Here is a 22,327-nt window from a genome sequence, read left to right on the forward strand (position 1 = left end):
TGATTTCCAGTTTTAACTTGTCTAGCTCAGAATTTATCTGTGAAATGGAGTGTATTTTGCAGGCTTGTTGTTACAAGTTAAGTACACATTAAGCGCCTAGAATCTAGGTATTCAGGTGACCTGGGATATTCGTCCCTGCCCCATATGAGCAGCCAACCTGTTCCATCTTCAGATAAAATGCTAGGTAAAAGAGTACTATCTTATATTGAACCAGATTTTATCTTCCTGCTTGTTACTATTCATTGATCCTAGTTCTTATTTCCAGACCTATGCAGTTTGGTATCTCTTTGCAACGACAGCACTTCAGATATTTTAAAGCTGGCATATTCTCCCTGTCTCCAAACCCCTCAGCTTCACTGAGCCACGATCATTCCTGGCTGTCTTCTTTGAATGTGTTCTGGTCTCATTACTCTAGGTGCAGTTTGACCTATGTCTAGTAGTGTTAACCTTACTTTTCCTAGAAGAGAAAAGTGAGATTAACAGGAAACATTTTTGACATAAAACTTTAATTTTAATTGGTCAGAATTAAAGTGTAATTTTACAATTTTATATTCTAAAGTATATTATTCTCTTTTGTCAGTAGTATTCATAAAATGATTGCCTTTCATCTGTCTTAAGATAAATTATTGGTGACTGATTTTTTTTCCCTTTTAAAAATAAATCTCCAAAGTTCTCAGAGTGTCTCATAATGGGGGGAAAACTAAACTATTGAAATATAATGCCAAGATTTAATTTTTCTATATAGTAAATAGTATACTGTTAGTTGCCTACCCACTGGCCATTACCCACTTCCTTCCTTGCAAGCCCCCAGTTTTGTTTGGTTGCCCACCTCTATCTCACATGACTTGGAGAAGTCCCTGATAGTGTAAGCTAATCATGGTAATCCTGCTCTGCTTAGTAGTGAGCAAAGTCTGGTCACATATCAGGGAAAGTCAGTTGAGGTATTGGGTTCACCAAAAAGTTAGTTCGTGTTTTTCTATAACATCTTACAGGAAAACCCGAACGAACTTTTTGGCCAACCCAACAGCTTCTGGGGAAGTCTTCTTTGTACCTAAAAAAGGAGACACAGAAGAAAACTCCCCCTTCTGCTGGACAGCAGTGTGTGTCTGATATGATGCCTTGAAGTATGGCAGGTATTATTTTGTGACTGTGAAGGTAATTATCCTAAGGTCCATGCTGAGTCTGACAGAAAAGCTGGAAGGAGCCCAGGTGTCTTAGGTGATAGTGTTGAGTAATCAGATCAGTCACCTTGGAGCCCCTTTATTTCACTTCTTTTTGTTTATGATGATAAGACTCTATTGTTTAAACTAGTTTGGTGTAACATGCTATTTTATTTTAGTTAAGGATAGCCCTGATATTAACAAACGTGTTTGATAATCTGTTGTGCAGAAAATTAGATACTTTGTGGAAGGCCCATTAAGATGTAATGGGTCTCAATTTTATGATCACGTTAGAACTATATTGGGGTCAAAGTTTCATAGGTATTCTTGCATTACTGAGTGTTAACTTGTGAACAAAGTAGACAAAAAAAGTTCTGTAATACAGTAACTGATAGCAGGTTTAACTACCAGTTTTTCAAGAATGAGCTTATCATCAATTCTGACAGGGACCCTCTTCTTCCCACTCAGGAGGTTAAAAATTGACTACATCTAAAGGAATCGGCACTGTTTTATTCTGAAGTACTGAGGTAATATTAAGTTATAAGCATGACGTTTTACAAATTTATCAAGAGCATGAACATCTATTTATGCAAAAAGATTCCATGACTGAAACACGTTAGAAACACCCTTTCCTTCTTTCAACAATAGAAGCTGCTTTGTAAAATTTTAGATAGCACTCTTTAATAAAGGAAACTAAAGAATATGAAAAATGTTGAAAACTATCTGAGTCATCACTTGGATTTTAAAATAGTTGCTTTTAGTGTTTTAGTCTCCACCCACCCTTCTGTGGTTTAGAAAGATGTGAATCATCTTCCTTAGTATTTCCCAACGATAGCTACTTTGAAATGGAAGTGGCGTATGCAGCCCCAATTTGTGTGTGAAACAACTAGTGTGCACTTCAGCTACTGATCCTACTGCACTTGTGGGAAATCCCTGGATGGCTCACATAGTTATTGCTCATAAAAGTAAACATTGGGTAACCATAGCAATTTATTTTTAAATTGAAAATTTTCTCCCTTCAGCTTGTAAAGTACAGTAACTTAATGCTACATTTACCCCAGTGTCACCACATTGTAGAAACCAGAATGAATTGCAGCTACCCTTTCTTCAATCTTTTTTAAAGAAAGGCAGAAATTCAGCCTATTTAAAATAAAAATTTTATACTCTAAAACTTTGAAATATTGGGCCTAAGTTGTCTTCAAAACAGTTGCTGAAAGATTATTAATTATGCAAACAATGTTAATTATATTTCAGAAAATGTTTTTATCATGGGTCTGGTAAACATAAGTCATATGCCAGACATGCTGCTAGTTAACATAAATTCCAGACAAAAATTATAAGAGATCAAATAGGGTATTTTCCCAAATAACACGATTTAAAAAACTTTAATTCAGTCTGGCCTTCAATCCAGTCTGAATGATGAAACTTTTGCTTAACTTTACTTGCTGAGGTAATCAAAATTATGCAGAAAATAATCTAACTTTAAAAAATACTGCTTAAATACAGTACTACATACTTCTCCTTTCTTCCTTAGTTTTGGCATATTGGGTATGTTCTAGAAAACTACCTGTATTGTTACATTTGGCTTGTTAAAATATTTTGCTTGCATACTTTTCAAAGGAAGTAGTTATTTTTCTCAAGACTGAAGTCTGAAAATAGTCATCTAAATATTGATTTAGACCTTAAGTTCTTATGTATAATTCATGAATCTACACTCTTCCCAGAAAACCCATGGACATTCCATGTCCTGTCTTCGCTGAAACTCAGTGTTTTCATAAGTACGTCCTTCTCCAGAGGTCTTCTTTAAGTGTAGCTGTTCCTTTACTCACAGCCAGTTTATCTTGGGAAAATGTTACTAGTCTACCTACCTATAAAAACCTTCCTTATTTTGAGGTGCATGCCATCTGGTAGGTAATTCTTCTATTTTTAGAACATTGCTGTTAAATCTCACTCTCCAGCACCTCTGGGCTGTAGCTGTTTTCCCATCATCTAGGTGATTTCATTTCTTCGTAGATGACATTTTGAACATTCTACTTCACAGTTCAACATCAGTGATCCTCTACCCTTAGCTCTAACCATGTACTCCAGTGAACACACCCCACAGCGTGTCTCGTGTACTGAAACTACTTTTATTTCTGTATTTTTGTCATTATCCAGCTTAGAACCCATGACCCATTTCAACTGCTAAACACTTACTGCTACTCCTTTTCAACATTATCTTTTCTCTGCCACTTACTAACTTACCTACATTGATCCTTTCCTCCTGTTTGAGAAGATAAAGATGCCTTCTTCATGACTCAGATAATTTTTCTACTTCCATTCTAGATCTTCCCTTCTTTTTCTGCGTCTGTACGATCTTCTTTCATTACTATTCCTTTTTTTTTATTAAGTTCTTTTTGTTTTTTTTTTTTGGCTGCGTTGAGTCTTTGTTGCTGCGTGCAGGCTTTCGGTGAGTGGTGGCTACTCTTTGTTGTGGTGTATGGGCTTCTCATTGAGGTGGCTTCTCTTGTTGCAGAGCACAGGCTCTAGGCATGTGGGCTCAGTAGTTGTGGCACGTGGGCTCAGTAGTTGTGGCACATGGGCTCAGTAGTTATGCCTATGGGCTCTAGAGTGCAGGCTCAGTAGTTGTGGCGCACGCCTTAGTTGCTCTGTGGCATGTGGGATCTTCCCGGACCAGGAATTGAACCCCTGTCCCCTACATTGGCAGGTGGATTCTTAACCACTGTGCCACCAGGGAAGTCCCTTCATCACTATTCTTTTTCAGTTATTCCCTATCTTTTTTTTCTCTTTTTTTACAATATTGTCTTCCAAACCATGAACATAGGATATATTTTCATTTATTATGTCTTTTTTTTTTTAAGATTATTTATTTATTTGGCTGCGTTGGATCTTCATTGCTGCACAGGCTTTCTCTAGTTGTGACGAGTGGGGGCTACTCTGAGTTGCGGTGTGTGGGCTTCTCACTGCAGTGGCTTCTCTTGTTGCGGAGCTCGGGCTCTAGGCATGTGAGCTCAGTAGTTGTGGTGCGTGGGCTTTGTTGCTCTGCAGCATGTGGGATCTTCCCGGACCAGGGCTTGAATCTGTGTCCCCTGGGTTGGCAGGCAGATTCTTAACCACTGCGCCACCAGGGAAGTCCCCTATTATGTCATTTTTAATTTCTTTTATCTCTGTTTTGTGATTTTCAGTTTGCAGGTCTTTTACCTCCTTAGTTTATTTCTAAGTATTTTATTGTTTATGAAGTTTCCTTTTCAGATGGTTAATTCTTCATGTACAGAAATGCCACTGACTTTTGTTCAGTTTGTATCCTGCACTTTTACTGAATTCATTAGTTAGTTCTAACAGTTTTTTTGTGGAGTCTTAAGGGTTTTCTGCATAAGATCATGCAACATAAGATCTGCAAACAGGAATAGTTTTACTTCTTCCTTTCTGATTTGGATGCTATTTATTTCTTTTTCTTGCCTAACTGATCTGGCTAGGAATTCCAGTACTGTGTTAACTAGAAGTAGTAAGAGTGAGTGTTCTTGCCATATTCCTGATCTTAGAGGAAAAGCATTGAATCTTTTCACCATTGAGTTTGTGGGCTTTTCATATATGGCCTGTATTATGTTAAGGTAATTTCCTTCTATTCCTAGTTGGTTGCAAGTTTTTATCATGAAAGGGTGTTGAATTTTGTCAAATGTTTTTTCAACATGATTGTGGTTTTTTAAAAATCCTTCATTGAGTTAATGTTGTGCATCACATTAATTGAATTTGAATTTTGTGTGATGAACCATGATTGCATGCCAGAGTTAAGTCCCACTTGGTTATGGTGCATGATTCTATTAATGTGCTGTTGAATTTGGTTTGCTAATATTTTCTTGAGGACTTTTGCATCTGTGTTCATCAGGAATATTGACACGTAATTTTCTTTTCTTGTAGTGTCTTTATCTGGCTTTGGTATCAGAGTAATTCTGGCTCATAAAGTGAGTTTGGAAATTATTCTTCCTCTGATTTTTTTGGGAAGAGTTTGAGAAGGACTGGCATTAATTCTTTAAATGTTGGGTAGAATTCATGAGTAGAGCCCTCTGGTCCTGGGTTTTTTTGTTGGGAGGTTTTGATTACTGATTCAGTCTCTTCACTAGTTATAGGTCTGCTCAGATTTCCTATTCATGATTCAGTCTTGGTTGGTAGTGTGTTTCTTTGGTTGGTAGTGTGTTTCTTAGTATTCATCCATTTATTCTAAGTTGCCCAGTTTGTTGGCATATAATTGTTTATAGTAGTCTTATATTCTTTTTTTCTCCTGTGGCATCAGTTGTAATATTTCCTCTTCCATTTCTGATTTTACTTATTTGAGTTCTCTTTTTTTCTTAGTCTTGCTGAAGATATGTCAGTTTTATCTTTTCAAAAAACCGAGTCTTAGTTTTGTTGATTTTATTTCTATTGTTTTTAAAATAGAGATTTTATTTCTGCTCTAATCCTACATTACTTCCTTCCTTTTGCTACCTTTGACTTTTCTCTGTTCTTTTTCTAGTTCTTTAGATGCAAATTTAGGTTGTTTTGAGATCTTCCCTTTTTAATGTAGGTTCATTGCTAGAAACTTCCTTCTTTGTGCTTTTGCTACATCTCATGAATTCTGGTATGTTTTGTTTTCGTTTTTGTCTCAAGATATTTTCTGATTTCCCTTTCGATACCTTCTTTGACCCACTGGTTGTTCAGGAATGTGTTTAACTTCCGCATTTTCACGACTTCCCTGGTGGTGCAGTGGTTAAGAATTCACCTGCCAGTGCAGGGGACAGGGGTTTGATCCCTGGTCCGGGAAGATCCCACATGCCGCAGAGCAACTAAGCCCGTGCACTGCAACTACTGAGCCTTTGCTCTAGAGCCTGTGTGCCACAACTACTGAAGCCCGCGCCCCTAGAGCCTGTGCTCCGCAACGAGAGAAGCCACTACAATGAGAAGCCCACACACTGCAATGAAGAGTAGGCCCCATTCGCCACAACTAGAGAAAGCCCACACTCAGCAATGAAGACCCAATGCAGCCATAAATAAACAAACAAATGCAAACAAATAAAGTAAAAAAAAAAATTTTCCCCCCACATTTTCCAGCATTCCCTTCTGCTGTGGATTATTAGTTTCTTCTTAAATATGTTAAATTTCACTTTGTGGACTAAGATGTCATCTGTCCTGGAGAATGTTCTGTGTTTGTTTGAGAAGAAAGTATTTTATGCTGCTGTTGGGTGGAATGTTCTGTATATGTCTGTTAGGTCAGCGGTCCCCAACCTTTTTGGCACCAGGGACTGGTTTCGTGGAAGACAGTTTTTCCATGGATCCGGGGCGGGCAGGATGGTTCAGGTGGTAATGCGAGCCAGGGGGAGCGGCAGATGAGCTTCATTTGCTTGCCCACCACTCACCTCCTGCTGTGCTGCCTGGTTCCTAACAGGCCATAGACCAATACCGGGCCGCGGACCGATACCGGGCTGCAGCCCAGGGGTTGGGGGCCCCGGGTTAGGTTTATAACAGTCTATTTTAAGCCGATAACTTTAATCTCGTACAAAAACTGTACACTTCTTTGCACCTACGCTTTGTTATTGATGTCACAATTTATATCTTTTTATATTGTGAATCATTAACATTTTATAGTTAGTTGTTTTTAATAATTTTGTCTTCTGTACTAGAATTAAAACTTATTTACATACTGCCATTACAGTATGACAGTATTCTGTATTTGTTTATATATTTACCTTTACCAGCACATTTTGTACTTTCATCTGTGTTCATGTTGCTTTTTAGCATCCATTCATTCCAACTTGAAGAAAAGCCTGTAGCATTTCTTGTGAAGCAGGTCTAGTGCTGATGAATTCCTTCAGCTTTTGTTTATCTGGGAAAGGCCTTATCTCTCCTTCATTTTTGAAGGACAGTTTTGCCACCTGTATTATTCTTGGTTGGCAGTTTTTGTCTTTCACCACTTTGAATATACCATCCCACTCGCTTCAGGCCTGCAAAGTTTCTGCTGAGCTGTCCCATGCTCTTATGGGGATTCCCTTGTATATGACAAGTCACTTTTCTCTTGCTGCTCTGTTGACAGTTTGATTTTAATGTGTCTTGGTGTGGATTTCTTTGAGCTCATTTTTTGGGGACCCTGTTGGGCTTCCTGGATCTGGATGTCTTATTTCCTTCCCTAGATTGGGGAGTTTTTGGCTATTTCTTTGAGTAAGCTTTCTGGCCCTTTTCTTTGTCTTTTCCTGGGACTCCCATAGTGTGTATTTTGGTCTGTTTGATGGTGTCCCATCAGTTCCGTAAGCTTTCTTCATACTTTTCATTCATTTTTCTTTTTGTTCCACTGGATAATTTCAAATAATCTGTTTTTGAGTTCACTGATTCTTTCTTCTATGTGACCTACTCTGATGTTGAATCCCTCTTTTGAATTTTTCAGTTCACTTATTGTATTCTTCACTTTCAAGATTTCCGTTGGGTTCTTTTTAAATTTTTCTATTTGTTGAAATTTTTACTTTGTCCACATATTGTTCTCTTGACCTCAGTGAGCATTTTTATTACCATTATTTTGGATTCCTTGTCAGGTAATTCATGTACCTCCCTTTCATTTGGGTCACTTACTGGAGCTTTATCTTGTTCTTTTGTTTGGATCATGTTTCCCAATTTCTTCATTTTCTTTGACTCCTTGTGTTGGTATCTCTACTTATAGAAAAAACAGACACCTCACCCAGTCTTCATGGACTGGTTTCATACAGGGGAAGATCCCAACCACTCAGCCTGGCCAGAGATTCTGGGGCTGTCTCAAACCTTTATACTAGTCCCAAACTGCCATCTTTATTCTTAGCAACCCCCAGGCAACTACAGTGTGCAGGATCTTGTCAGCACTCTGAGACAGTTGAGACAGAAGCCAGTCCCTCTGATGGCACCTGGAAAAGTTGGGACATTGGGCACACAGTCCAGTTATTTCCCTCTCCAGGGAGAAGCTGGGATCTGGGTTTTCCCTCACTTATTCTGTGCTGAGCTGGCATGGAGGGTGGTAGGAGGTAATGGTGAGTCCTTGCATGCTAATCCAAACCACTGTCTTTGTTCTCAGTGGCCCCCAAGCAGCTGGAGTATGTCAGGTCCCGTCAGTGCTCTAAGAGACAGAAGCCATGTTCTTGGTCAGCCCCCAGAAAAGTTGGAACATCAGCCACATGGTCCAGCTCTTACCCTCCCCAGGGGAAAACTGGGACCTGGGTTTTTTGCATCTGCTTACACTGGACTGAGCTGGGGGGAGGGGCTCTGGTGAATGCTTCCAAACTGCCTTCTTTGTTCTTAGCTGCCACCAGGTGTCTAGAGTATGTCAGAACCCATCAGCACTCTGAGACAGGCAAGACAAGACGCCAGTTCCTCCCGCAGCAACCCCAAGATTGGATGTTAAACGTACAGTTTAGTCCTTTACTCCCCTCCCCAAGGAGAAGTTTGTTGCTGTGGGTTTATCGCCAATTGTATGGCACTGCACCAGGGGTAGGAATTACAGCGAAAGGGTGTCTCAGATTTTACTACAGGCTTCAGTGTGGTTAGTTTTGCACAGTCCTGGGTGTGGAAGTCCCTCAGCTGGTTTCTGGATTTCACAAAGGGAACAAGTCCATGTATTTTTGGTGAATTAGCCTGTCCATGGCTTCTTGTTCACCAGCTTGCTGACATCACTTTCCCTATGTCTTTCCTTTTTGAAAATCAAGTTCTTTAACCTTCACCATGTTTATCTTGATCTTTACCTTTTTCCTTTAACCCTTTTTGGGTTAAATATTGCCTAATTTATTTATTTTTTCTCTCAAACTTATTGAAAAAAATGTAATCAGTGGTTGCTACCACCACTTTTGGTACTTCTCTTTCAGCAATCAGCCTACTGTTATCAGAAAAGGGACACAAACTCGTAAAATGTTAGAACTGAAAACAACTATAAAAAATATTTGATCAGTTCCCTTTCCTTTGATAGTAAAATAAAGGTACCTAAAGAAAGAAAGTAATAATGCTGACAGCCAATTTTTGTTAACTTAAACTTATGAACTCTGTGTGGAACCCTAATGTATGTGAAGAGGCCTCTGCATAATGAAGAAAATGGCACCTATAAAGTTCATGTACTTTGTTCACAAGAAAATATGTTACTGCCTTCAAGCCAGGGTTAATACTGTGATAAAATTAGGGAGGTGTTTATATATTTTGAGAGAAGAGACAAAGAAAAAAGAAAGAACTAGTGAGCCATTCAAGTTAAGACAGAAATATTTAGAAAACATCAACTAAGGCCATTATCTCCTAATGTGGTTATTTTACTATAAAACAGTCTAACAACGTATATTCATATTAGTGACTCTGAACCACCATAAAAATCTAAACTATGTTCTTTTCCTTTAGACAGTAATGTAGATAGCATATTTAAGTCGGTCGTTACAAATTTAAGCCAGTGTTGTACAACATGATAGTCACTAGCTGAATGTGGCTGGCTACTGTAACTGAGGAACTTAATTCTTAATTTTGTCTAATTGTCTTAGTTATTGGAAAACTTTTAAGTATGTTTGGAACAACTTGAGCACATGTATTGTAAACTTTATGAAACCTGAATAGAAATCAGTTATTTCCAATGAAAATTTAATGTTTGCATTGAGATATGCTGTAGCTATAAAATACACAACAAATTTTGAAGACTTAATTTTAAAAGTAAAATATCTGATAACTACGTTGATTCCAAGCTGATACAATATTTTGGATATATTTGATAACACAAAGTATTATTATAATTAATTTTACTGGTTTCACCATTTTAAAATGTGTTTACTAGAAAATTTAAGTTACCTATGTGGCTCACTTTATATCTCTTATTAGATGGCACTTATTTACACTTTGGGTAGCTAAACTTATTCTTGTGTTATAAATAGTTTTAGTGTTAAATAGTTTTAGCATTTCAACATTTTTCTCACAAATATGATCAAGAATAAGTTTTGATGTTAAATGTTCTAGCTAGTAGACCATTGGTTTCTTTGAGAAAGCATCCTTCCAGTAAATTAAAGGTGGAAAAATTATCAACAATGAGGTTTATAGATAGCTTTATAAAGGACATCATTTTTTTATGGAGTGGACAATTAGATGGTATCTTTACATACCAGTTAAAATTAATAAATTCATATGCTGCACTCTTACCAGTGACTGATTAGTGGCAGGTATAGTCTATATCTCTTATTTAAGTCTTCTATATATACTGCCTTTTATTGTCTTTTGTATTCTTACCTTGTACTTGTTAGTTTTTTTTGTGTATGATGTAGTACCTCATTTAAGCCACAGAAGGCCTTTTTTCCTCCAACTTTATTTAAGTATAATTCAGGTAATTCAAGTAAAGATTGTGTATATTTAAGGTGTACAGCATGACAATTTGATATACATATACCTATGAAATGGTTACTACAATCAAACTAAACACATTAATTAGCAAATCCATCACTTCACATAGTCATCATTTTTTCCATTTGTGATAGGAACACAAGATCTACTCTCGGCAAATTCGAAATATACATACAGTGTTGTTAACTATAGTCACCATGCTATATGTTAGATCCCCAGAATTTATTCATCTTAAAACTGAAAATTTGTACCCTTTGACTAACATCTCCCCTTTTCCCCCACCCTCAAGCCCCTGGCAACCCCCATTCTACCCTCTGCTTCTATGAGTTCAACTTTTAAAGATTTCACATATAAATGGAATCATAAAATATTTTTCTATGTCTGGTTTATTTCACTTACAGTAATATCCTTCAGGTTCATCCATGTTGTTGGAAATGGCACAGTTTCCTTCATTTTTGTAACTGAATAATATTCCATTGTATGTATGTGTGTGTGTGTGTATATACACACACACACACACACACACACATATATATATACATATATATATATACACACACACACACACCACATTTTCTTTATCCGTTCATCTGTCAATAGACACTTTGGTTGTTTCCATATCTTGGCTTTGTGAATAATGATGCAATGAACACAGGAGTACAGACATCTCTTTGAGATACTGGCTTAATTTCCTTTGGATCCATACCTAGAAGTGAGATTGTGGGATCTTGTGGTAGTTTTATATTTAATTTTTTGAGGAACCTCCATACTGGTTTTCATAGTAGCTGTATCAATCTCCATTCCCACCAGCAGTGTACAAGGGTTTCCTTTTCTCCATGTACTCACCAACACTTGTTGTCCCATCTTTTTGATGCTAGCTGTCCTAAAAGGTATGAAGTGAAATCTCATTTTGATTTTGCTTTGCATTACCCTAAAGATTAGTGATGTTGAGTACCTTTTGTTGTTGTCATGTACCTATTGGTCATTCATATGTCTTCTTTAGAAAAATACCTACTTAGGTTTTTGCCCGTTTTAAAAATCAGGTTATTTGGTTTTTGGGTTTTTTTGTGGGTGTTTTTGTTTATTTGTGTTTGTTTTTGCTGTTGAGTTGTATGAGTCCTTATATATCTTGGATATTAACCCCTTATCAGATATATGGATTGCAAATATTTTCTCCCATTCCGTAGGTTGTCTTTTCAGTTTGCTGATGGTTTGCTTTGCTGTACAGAAGCGTCTTAGTTTGATGTAGTCCCACTTGTTTTTCTTTGCTTTTGTTGCCTGTGTTTTTGGTGTCATATCCAAAAACTCACTAGGTTGCATAAGGTCTTTGAAGGTGAAGGTGGTATATGACATTTTGTGATCTCTTGGTGTGGTGTGCATAGTGGAGTGGAAATAGTAATATTAAGTATTTGTTGAATCAGTTGCTATTGTAATTTTGGTGCACGCTTTAAGAATAAGGTATTCTTGCCAAAAGGTTTTTAGATTATTTCAATGTACTGGAGAAGGATTGAACCAAATCTTTCCATTCTTTAGGAACTTTTTTATACTCACCTAGAATTAGGCAGCTTTGGGATTGTTAACACTTCATTTTCAAATCATGAGGGTATATGCTAAGATACAGACTTTGGATTAAGATTTGAAACCAACTTTGAGCTTGAAGGGACCTTAGATAAGATACAACAAATCATATTCCCCATTTTATAAATTTGGAAACTGAAGGAGGCCCAAATTGCTTGAACTCTAGTAAGCACTAGTTTCCTAACTCAGAAACCTGGTAGTTGTTGTGATTACCACCTTCTCCCTCACTCCTACATCCAGTTTGTTAGCATGTCCTATAAATCCTGTTTCTAAAATAGATCTGTCTCTCCATTTACATGCCCAGCATCCTAGCTCAGATTACTCATTCTTTTGGTTTACTGCAGTGGTCCCCTAACTAGTCCTTTGGCTTTCATTCTTCTACTTCATTCCATTCTCTACACCGAAGCCACATAATCTTTTTAAAGCAAATCATGATGACTACCTTGTTTTAAAAGTTTTAATGACTTTTCCATCCCTTAGTCAAAAATACAAACTTAATAACTTGGTTGACAAAGCTCTGTGTCATCTGAGTTTGCTGTTCCTCTAGCTGCATCTGCCATTGTCCTTCATGATTGCTTGCTCCAGCCACGTGGACCTTCCTTTAGTTCTTTACCCTCCAAAATTTCTTTTCCTTCTACAGTTTCTCACAGTTTGCAGTTATGAAATATTTATTTGTGTGTAAGCTTCATTGGTGTGTAAGCTTCATTAGAACAAGGATTGACTGTTCATAATTTTGTTTCCTTGACCTAGCAGAAAGCCTGGCACATAGTAGATGATGAATAAATACAGATGAATGGATGAGTCATTGACTGACTGGATGTTACCGAGCCTCCGTTTCCCATGTATAAATTGTAGAGTAGTACCCACCAGTAGTGATTGAGGATTCAGGGAGAATATGTGTGATAAATATTTGTTTCCTTTTCCCTCTGTTGATTTTCCTTTGCTTACCCGGGGTAATAGTGGATTGTTCTTCAAGCTGTTTTCTGGTCAGTTATTGTTTCTATTAAATTTGTTGTGGCTAGCATTTATAATTCATTTCATTTATTGAAAATGTAAGTGGCTGTATTGTACTAGAGTATGAATAGTAGGAGAACAGGGCTGGAAGGGTATATGCCCACTGATTGATGATTAAAGGAAGAGCAACATTCTCACTTAGAGTTAGGTTCAGCTCCATGTGAAAAGAGACTGAAAATCACAGTAACTTAAATGAGGCAGAACTTATTTCTCTCTAACATAAAAGTCAGGAAGTAGGCAGTCCAGGACTTTTATGGCAGTTCTGTTCCACAAAGTCCTCAGGGACCCAGATCCCCTCTAGCCTAGACTCTGGTCCTTATTTGGTTTAAGATGGTGGCCAGTCATCCATGTTCCAGGATGCAGAATGGATATGCCATTTGTCCTTCTAGGAAGTTTTCTGGAAGCCACATAACACCTCTACTTAAAAAGCTGGTTAGAACTTTGTCCTGTGGCTTCTCGCTGCAAGGGAGGCTGGGAAGTATCATCTTTGTCCTGTGGGACTCTGTACTTACCTAAAAACTTGAATGTTCTAGTTGAATGGAAAATGGCAAGAATGGATGCAGAATATAGGTCTTTGCAAAGAACACATCACAATAATATGTTAATGTGTTAACACTAGTATATAGTAATATTATAATAATGAAAGGGTTAACAATTTATCGTTATGCTGGTAGGGTGAAACCAATTGAGATCTTAAGGTAACATTGATGGTCATTTTGGAAGTATGATCGGTAAACATTAAAAAATCTAGTTGATAAATACATTACACATAGAGAATTAAATCTGATCTCTTATAAGGATTTTGAATTCATCATTTTAAAAACATACAGTGACATTTTTGCGGTGGCTGTACTGATCACAAGGAAATCTGACCAGTAGCCTAGAGAGCAGCTGTTTCTTGATCCCCCCCTTTCCTTGCACCCCCATTTGCTTTTAAATCTGTTCATAAGACTTTTTCTAAAGTATATGGACTGCTGAGGCATGTAACTCAAGAGGATTGTTCAAGATCCTTGAACTATGAGAAATGTTTCTGAAACATGATTTGAATTCACTTATCCCATAAGCTTTTTATTTTTTAATACTCAGAGACTAGTTTGGCACAGAGTAACCACTTAGCATACCCTAAATAAGATATTTTATTCTATAGTAATCAATCTGGAGTTCACAGATTTGTAAGAGATAAGACGAGCTTTGGGTTGACTCTCTATGCAGAAAGGAAAAATCATGTGTGTCAAAAAAAGGAATTCTGTTGTAACAAAATTGGGAACCTAAAAATAATCTTTCAGGATGTTTTTTTATCAGTAAAATGAAGGTTTTAAACCAGCTTTTCCATTAAGAGACTCTGTGTGAAGAGTAGGAGTAAGCTTTTGATAGGGTACATTTTAGTATAAAGAATGGAAGGATTATCAAGTTGTCAGGGTTGAAATTGTTAGCCTATTAAAAAATTAATCTAATTTGGCCTAAAAAGTAAATGCCTCAAGAAAAAACCACATCCCCTTGCCATTGTTCAGCTGAAAAAAGAAGCAACAACAAAAACTTAAGTTGTGTGAATTTAAATTTGCACAATTATTGTCAATAATTTTTCATCACGAGTACTTTTCTCCACTTTCTCCATTCCTAATTTCTTAAATACTTATTTACCTGTGTCCTTTTCCTTTAAGATGTGAGTTCCTTGAAACTAGGGGGCCTGTCTTTTTCAGGAGGAGATATAAAACAGTGTTATATGGTGCTGTTAACTTATATATAATATGTCAGTATTGTTTGTAATTTAATATATTATGGGCCAGTCCTTTTTACCCTTTCTTTTTCCCTAGACTGTAAAATACAATGAATGTGGAGGAATGCAGAACCCTGTAGTCTTACTTCTTGCCTAAGTTTACTGCACCCTCCCCCAGTAACACTTAATAAACACACTGGAGTGTAAGGACTAGCTTCTGAAGTCTCTCTAGAGGCCTGAAAATGGTGGGGACTTAGTAACTGAATGGGCTCTCCAGACACCAGTCTGAATCACCTCACCAGTAGGGGGAGGTTGTCAGTAGCCCTTTTTTTTTTTACTCTGTGTCTTCACAAAAGATATCTTTTCAACTCTCCTAAATATCTGTAATAATAATATTATCTTTATTTTAAACTTCACTATTAATAACACTATAAAGTAGATTCTGTTCAGTTCTTTAATAGATGTTGAAATGATTCACGGGAAGGTTAAATGACTTGCTCAAGGTCACACAGTTAGATTTGTTAGGGAAGCCCGATTAGATTAGTTTGGCTACAAAGCCTATCTTCTCAAACACTGTGCTGTTACAGTATGTCTCCTAGGTAAAAATCTCTGGAGATTATTATTCTTGGAAGTCTAAGAAATTTAGACTCAGGGAATTGAAGTAGTTTGCCCAAGGACACAGCTAATATATAATGGAATCAGAATTTGAACTCCAGGTAGGCTGACTCCTGAGCCCGTAGTGTTAGCTGACATTCAGCATAATTGTTTTATATGCTGTCAACTTATGTTGAATACATTTAAGTTGCTCTCCCACTAGAGGGCACGGAACTCATTCTGTTGCACTTTAAAGCCTCCCATGTTTACAGGTTAAAGCATATGAATCCTCCCCCCATTGTCTTTTGTAATTTTGCTACTCTATTCCAGAGTTCTTGTAACATAATATAATTTATTTCAATGAAATCATTTACAGATGGAAAAAATTGGAAGGAAAAAATATGTGTATAACACAGCCCCTGCCTTCAAAGAGCTTGCGTTCTGGTTGGGAAAAACCTAAGTATGGAAGTTGACCTAAACAGGAAAATAGGATGTACCTGCTTAAGTCTAAGTAGGTGAACTTATACACTGGATACTTTAGAACAAGTTAAAATTGTCCATATAAAAAGAGGTTTTGTTTGGGGGTGGGTGGGGCAGAACCCTGACAGAGACAGTAGAATATAGGATATTGTTACTATCGTGGTTTCGTTTTCAGATACTTCAGACATCAAGGTGATATTTTTTATTTAGCCCTGTGGTGACAGTTAACATCATTTTTGTATGTCAAAATATTTGCATGTCTTTAACTTGGCTTAAAACCATTTATATATTTTAAAGTAACCGAATTTTAAGCGTAGTATCTTGGTACAGTTATGTTAGGCTTACAGGTTTTTTCATAAACTGATACTTAATGGCTTTTGTTGTTAAATTCTGGCACTCTTATTTATCTATATCATGCTGGTCTTTTTTTTTTTTTTTTGGTAAGTCAACTGGCTTAAACGTGTGAGGTAACACTAGCCCTGAAGTACCTATTTAAAAATAACTTGTTTGGGAATATTATCACAGTAAATAGTATGTTCCTTTGTTACCTAAACTTTTTGCAATCATTATACATTGTTTATCTTTTAAAATCACTTTTACAGTCTATTTTGCAATTATAGGTTGCAAAGCTCTCAGGAGAGTGTGTACGTACAATCAGTGGAAGCAGAGTAGATTAGAAAGAGCATGTGTTTGTAATTAGGTACAACTTTATTAATTTGCCTAACTTTGGATATAATATTTAATTTCTAAGTCTGTTTTTTCTTCTATACTATGGCAGTGTAGCAAGGTCACTGTGAGTATTAAATGAGAATGTATAGCACCTAGCACATCACAAATGTTCAAGAATATTATGTTTATTAATAAGAATGCTGGTTGATAGAAGAAAGAACAAAGGTTGAGGAGGTCATGGTATTTTCTTTGTAGTTTTCCTGTGGGGAAATATCCCCATCCTTGAGTAAGCAGAGAAGCAGGGAGGAAACAGAGAAAGCCAACAATAAATTTTTTTTTTTTGCGGTACGCGGGCCTCTCACTGTTGTGGCCTCTCCTGCTGCAGAGCACAGGCTCCGGACGCGCAGGCTCAGCGGCCATGGCTCATGGGCCCAGCCGCTCCGCGGCATGTGGGATCTTCCTGGACCGGGGCACGAACCCATGTCCCCTGCATCGGTAGGCGGACTCTCAACCACTGTGCCACCAGAGAAGCCCAAATTGGTTGTTTTGACACTTATTTGTAGCTTGGGATAATTAATTTTTTAGGAAGGGAGAAGATTCTTTGCTTTGGTTACCCTGTGCCTTTTCACTACCAAGGACTTGAAACAATAGTTTTACATAGCTATTTAACAGATTTAAGGCTTTATTCCACATCCAGATGGGAAGATAGAATTATTTCTTTTGTGAAATTCAAGTGATCAATAGAATTTTACAATTATAATTTCTAAAATATGAAATTTTTATTTTTCCCTTTCAAAATATGACTTGGTTGTTTAAATTCGACAACTTAGAAATTGTTAGTAAATCTTAAATTTCTTTTGTTTAAACTTTGTGCATTCTTGAAAATAACATCTAGTAGATTGAAGATGGTCTTGGTAAAATAAGAAAAAGAAAACGTTAGGTTCATGGTATTTATATTCTCATAAAATGCTTCTTTATCTCTAGTTCTCTTTTATGGATTCACTGCAGACATTATCACTGCAGCTGTCACTATAGGGTTAAACATTTGCTGTTTTGTAACATATGAAAGCAGTTAAGCTGTTTGGAATTGTTTACTTGCTAAAACCAGTGTTAGTCAGCAGAGGCAGTACACCAGATTTCCTTGTGGCTTTTCGTGGAAAATGTTAAAAGCGCACTCATTTTTCAGTTACAGAGTTTTTTAGTTTGATCTGGATTAGTCACAGAACTGGCATGAACCTTCTCATTGTGAAGGCTGTCCAAATGCACTATTTTTTTTCTCCTGCTAGAGGAAGTTGCATCCTGAGCAGTAGCTCAGCTCTCTGGTAAGTGTAACATGTGAGCATTACTAGGCATTTCATTCTGCGGTTCTGCAGTCTTTGCTCTTCAGACTGTTGCTCAGTTGAAATGCTACTGTGGCGCCGATCCTGAGGTTCTCTATTTTTTAAGGACCTACTCATTTGAAGGTGTCAGTGGCATTTTGCAAGATCATCTGAGGAACAGGAAACCATCTGAAATCGACTGAAAAGGGTAACTGTAGCGGTTTTCACAGTGGAAGGAAACTATACTGGCACAGAGGCAGATGATTGAATAAAGTAGTTGGCTCAAAGAAGATGCACAGTCTGCTGTTTCTTCCTCTGAATGAAGAGTCTTTAATGGAAGCTGTATTCATGTGGAGATCAAAGAAAACACTGGAATGATAAACTACTGGGTTTTTTTTCCCCTTCTCTTTTTTAAAAATGAAAAGCCTGAAGCAGTAATTTGAGCTCAGATGCCTTCTAATTCCTTCGCAGCCTGCCTGTTCCATTCGGATTCTCCGCTAACACCATTTCTGCCTGGTGCCTGTGTCCTTTTGCTGGAGCAGCTACAGACCACTGCCTGATGGAGGAAGAATGAACGCTCTGCCTTGCCTATGCTGTCGATGGGAATAAAGCTAACTGTTTCTTATATGGAATATCTGGATTATTCAAGCCATATTCTAGTACCAAGAGTCCTATTGTCTCTTGTGGTCTGACTCATCGCATGTAAATGTACTGCAGCTTTGCTATTAATGCAGAGTGTTGTTTGTTTTTTTTTTCTTTCTCAAACACAGAAAGAATTGTCAACCTCTGAGCAACATTTTGAGAATTTGTATTGAGCTCTCGATGTATTTTTTTTCTGGATAGTATCAGCATTAAACCAGTGAAGCTGAAGAAATGAAGACAAATTAGAAGTGGAAACAGAACAATGAGATTTTATTTTTTGTTTTCAATTATAAGCAAGCCAGCTACTGGTAACTATATGACCTTGCAGGCAAGAGCAGGTACAGCTGCGATCTTCTCTGTCACAGCAGTTGTTTCTCATCTTATTCTGCAGCGTGTGTTGATGTCACCCAGACAGTGATCTTTTTATGCAAGTAAATTTCTATGAAACAGAGGGATGTGATGACTGTTTTGGTAGGGGAAAAATATTTTTAAATGAGCTTGTCCTGGACTCAGTTTTAGTTATTGACATGTTGATGTCAAATTTCTTTTGAGTTTTACAGTAACCCAACAGAAAATAACAGAATTGTTTTCTTAGTAAGTTACAAGTATGTAGTTATAATTTTAAACTTCACTTTTTCCGATAGTATTTATTAACTTTAAAAAACCAGCTGCGCTGTTCAGAGAATGATTCTAAGTGTTGTACAGAAGAGGAGGAAAAACTACTTGTGCTCTTCCAACTGTGACTTTTATCACATAGCTTAGAATTCAGTTTTTTAAAAGAGCGAATGAGTCGAGTGTGTATTGTTGTTTTGGAGGAGGTAGAAGATGAGTCTCCTGCATTCATTTCTAAGTTGCCACAGGAAAATAAGTCCCTACATTCTCCACCTTCGGGAAGTGTATTGGTAAGATATGAGAGTTTATGTTTACTGTATACTACTGAACTAGTAGGGTAAATTTTATTTTTTAAGAATAAATGTAATTTGCACTAGTTTCATTAAAAACCCAAATTAAAGCAGTATAGGTGTGTGAATATGATGCAATATTACTTGTAAATGAATGCACACATTTCTGATTTTCACTTATTCAGATGTTTAAATAACATTTCAGACTTTATCTCTTAATCTCTTAAAAAGACTTTTAAAAATAATTTGAGGATAGTAGTTATAGCAACCACATTTCTGTTTTCACTTAGTGGTTTTAAAAACCGATGTAACGGGAATGAGGGACTGTATGTTTTAGGAAAGGTTGACTACTGCCAGCAACACCGAGGCACAGCCTTTTCTGTAATGAATTGTATGTATTTACATGCAAGGCTGTTACATGAAAAAGAGTCAGACTTCATCTTTAATCTTATTTTTAATGCTGTTGTCAATTGACTTCTTGTTTGACTAGTATAATATGATACCTTATCAGGGAGGCTGTGTCGTTGATTAAGAACTTGTTATATTTAGATGTTCATGTGTCTGCCTCTTCATGTTATTCAGGTTTACAGTAATTTTTGGTCTTTGAATAGTAGTGATTTTCATCAACTGCCAGATTTTCTTTCTTTGGGTTTTTATCTTTATACATGTAATACTAACCCACGCAAGTTGTTTTGGTGCCCCAAACAGAACTTTTCAAGGAGGCCTTCGTGGGCCTCCACATGGGCTAGGAACTACTTGTTTGACAAGTTATATCCCACAAATAGATGTTGAGATGTGACACTTGTATTTGGAAGAGACTTTCTTTTTACCGTATGTATATTCAAAAGGCCTCCACTCATATAAAATAAAATCTGATTATGCTTATGCTACCTAATTTTGGTCATACGGTATTGATTTTTTTTTTTTTAATTAGGCCTTTTTTCCAAGGAGGAATCCTGTACTTTCATATGATTTGACTTCATGAAACTTGGTTCATGTCAAAAGCCAAGTGATTAACATGATAGGGAAGAAAATTTTTAGATTTAAAAGTTATGTGGAAATAGCTTTAGAATCATCCATGTGGTGTGATTAATGTTTTTATTACTCTCTTGTATTTTAGCCATCACTGGTGCAAGCTATATTTAATGGAGATCCTGATGAAGTTCGAGCACTAATATTTAAGAAAGAAGATGTTAACTTTCAGGTAAAACAGTTTCACTGATACCAGCCTTGAAACCTACTTTTCTAGAGTTATGATTTTTGTTAAAAGGCATAACACAATTCTGTAACAGCTGTTTTAAACGAGGGTAGAAGGGTCTTGAAGCAAACAGGAAGGGACTGGACATATATTCAGGGTAATGACTAAAACACAGGAGAACTAGGAGCCAATGCGGGTTTTTTGTTCCCCCAACTTTGTACTTTGAAAATTTTCACAGAATAGTTGAAAAAAGACTTTGAATACCCATATAACCTCCACTTATATCCAGCATTGATAACATTTACCATATTAGCTTTCTCTCCCATATTTACACAGATTATATTTATACTACACATATATTTTTTTCTTTCTTTTGCTGAATCCCATTTGAAAGTAAGTTATAGACATCATGACACTTCACTGTTAAATACTTGTGTGCATTTCAGATGAGGGTTCTTTCTTTTTTTGTGAACTTGAAAGAAGAGACATGTCTATAAAATTTATAATATATCTAACTTGATTGTGAGATCAAATTTGCTTTCTGTGAATAACATTATACACAAAGACTCATCTGTTTGGGGTCTCGCAACAAATAAAGACATACTGTTTGAAAATTCCTCAGACTTTTAAAGATACAGTGGATTTAACATTCAGGACTGACATGACGGACAGTTTTAGAAAGAGTGGGCGTATGGATAATTTCCTTCCATATATGTTTCTCCAGTGGCCAGACGTTTTTTAATTTACTAAACTGAGGCTGAAAATATATAATTAACTATAATAAGATCAAATTTATTAATGTATATGTTTTTACTGGAAGTGACTGTTTTCAGTATCTTTTTCATACATAATTCAGTTCTCTGAATGATGGAGAGTAGGGAGAGGTCATGATTCCTAAGGTCCCTATAGCAACAGCAAAACAGATTACCTGGAATTGATTGGCCAGTTCTAAGAAAGCTGTGCTCTGCCAGCTCATCTCCAACTCTCATCTTTTCCCTCATTCTTTTGGACAGTACTATTGTGACCACTTGATGTTAAGTAGATAAAAGAGGTATTTATCTTATTTTTAAAGGTTGAATTAACTGAATAGATTTGAATCTTTAACTAAAATTGTTCATCATTACATTTTTTTTTCCTTAAACATTCCTAAGTGAATTGCATTTAAGTTTACATTTATTGGAAACATGCACCTAGTTCAGGATTTATTTTAAACGGAGCGCTGGTCACTTTACGTAACTGGGGTGTTCTAGAGAGTCTGCTTTCTGTAAGACAGAAAATAACTATAGGGGTATAGACTAAGGAAAAGGAGAAAAAGGCTTTCTGTTCTGTTTAACTCTAGTATTTTTTGTTTGTTTTAAATAGAACTAACAAATCTCATCTTGGTGAGAAAGTTTGGACTATAATCCTACTTACCATGGTTAATTTCTCCATCATTACAAAGTCTCATTATAGCCAACTGCTTTTCTGCCATAGTAATCAAATTATCTTAAGTTTTTAAAATTTTATGCTCAAAAAATCATGTTTGAGCATCAGTTTATTCTCCTGTGATGTCCTTGGGAGGTATTGTGTTATCTGTAACTAGTGTGTGACCCCCTAACTTTTATGACTTTTAGCTTCTGCTTTTCTCCTTATAGATTCCTTTCCTTGCTTACTTTTAAAACATCGTTTCTTAACATCTCCTAGCTTGTTCTCTTGCTCTGAAACTT

General features: G+C 36.6%; 1 protein-coding gene across 9 annotated transcripts in view; it reads left to right on the forward strand.

The window, feature by feature from the left end:
- ANKRD28 (ankyrin repeat domain 28) overlaps positions 1-22,327 on the forward strand; it is a 185,792-nt gene that overhangs the window by 43,802 nt on the left and 119,663 nt on the right. For 2 of the 9 annotated variants that reach the window (XM_019934407.3, XM_019934408.3), the window contains exons 1-2: positions 17,930-19,423; positions 20,544-20,627. The exons of 2 other annotated variants lie outside the window; for them this stretch is intronic. In XM_019934407.3, the coding sequence (XP_019789966.1) occupies positions 19,307-19,423; positions 20,544-20,627 (201 nt within the window). In that variant the 5' untranslated portion in view covers positions 17,930-19,306. Of the gene's footprint in view, positions 1-17,927; positions 19,424-20,543; positions 20,628-22,327 lie in introns of those variants that run through there. 5 more of the 9 variants (XM_073803675.1, XM_073803676.1, XM_019934409.3 and 2 more) reach the window with 3 other exon arrangements.

The sequence above is a fragment of the Tursiops truncatus genome, chromosome 4, assembly GCF_011762595.2.
Source record: "Tursiops truncatus isolate mTurTru1 chromosome 4, mTurTru1.mat.Y, whole genome shotgun sequence".
Lineage (NCBI taxonomy): Eukaryota > Metazoa > Chordata > Mammalia > Artiodactyla > Delphinidae > Tursiops > Tursiops truncatus.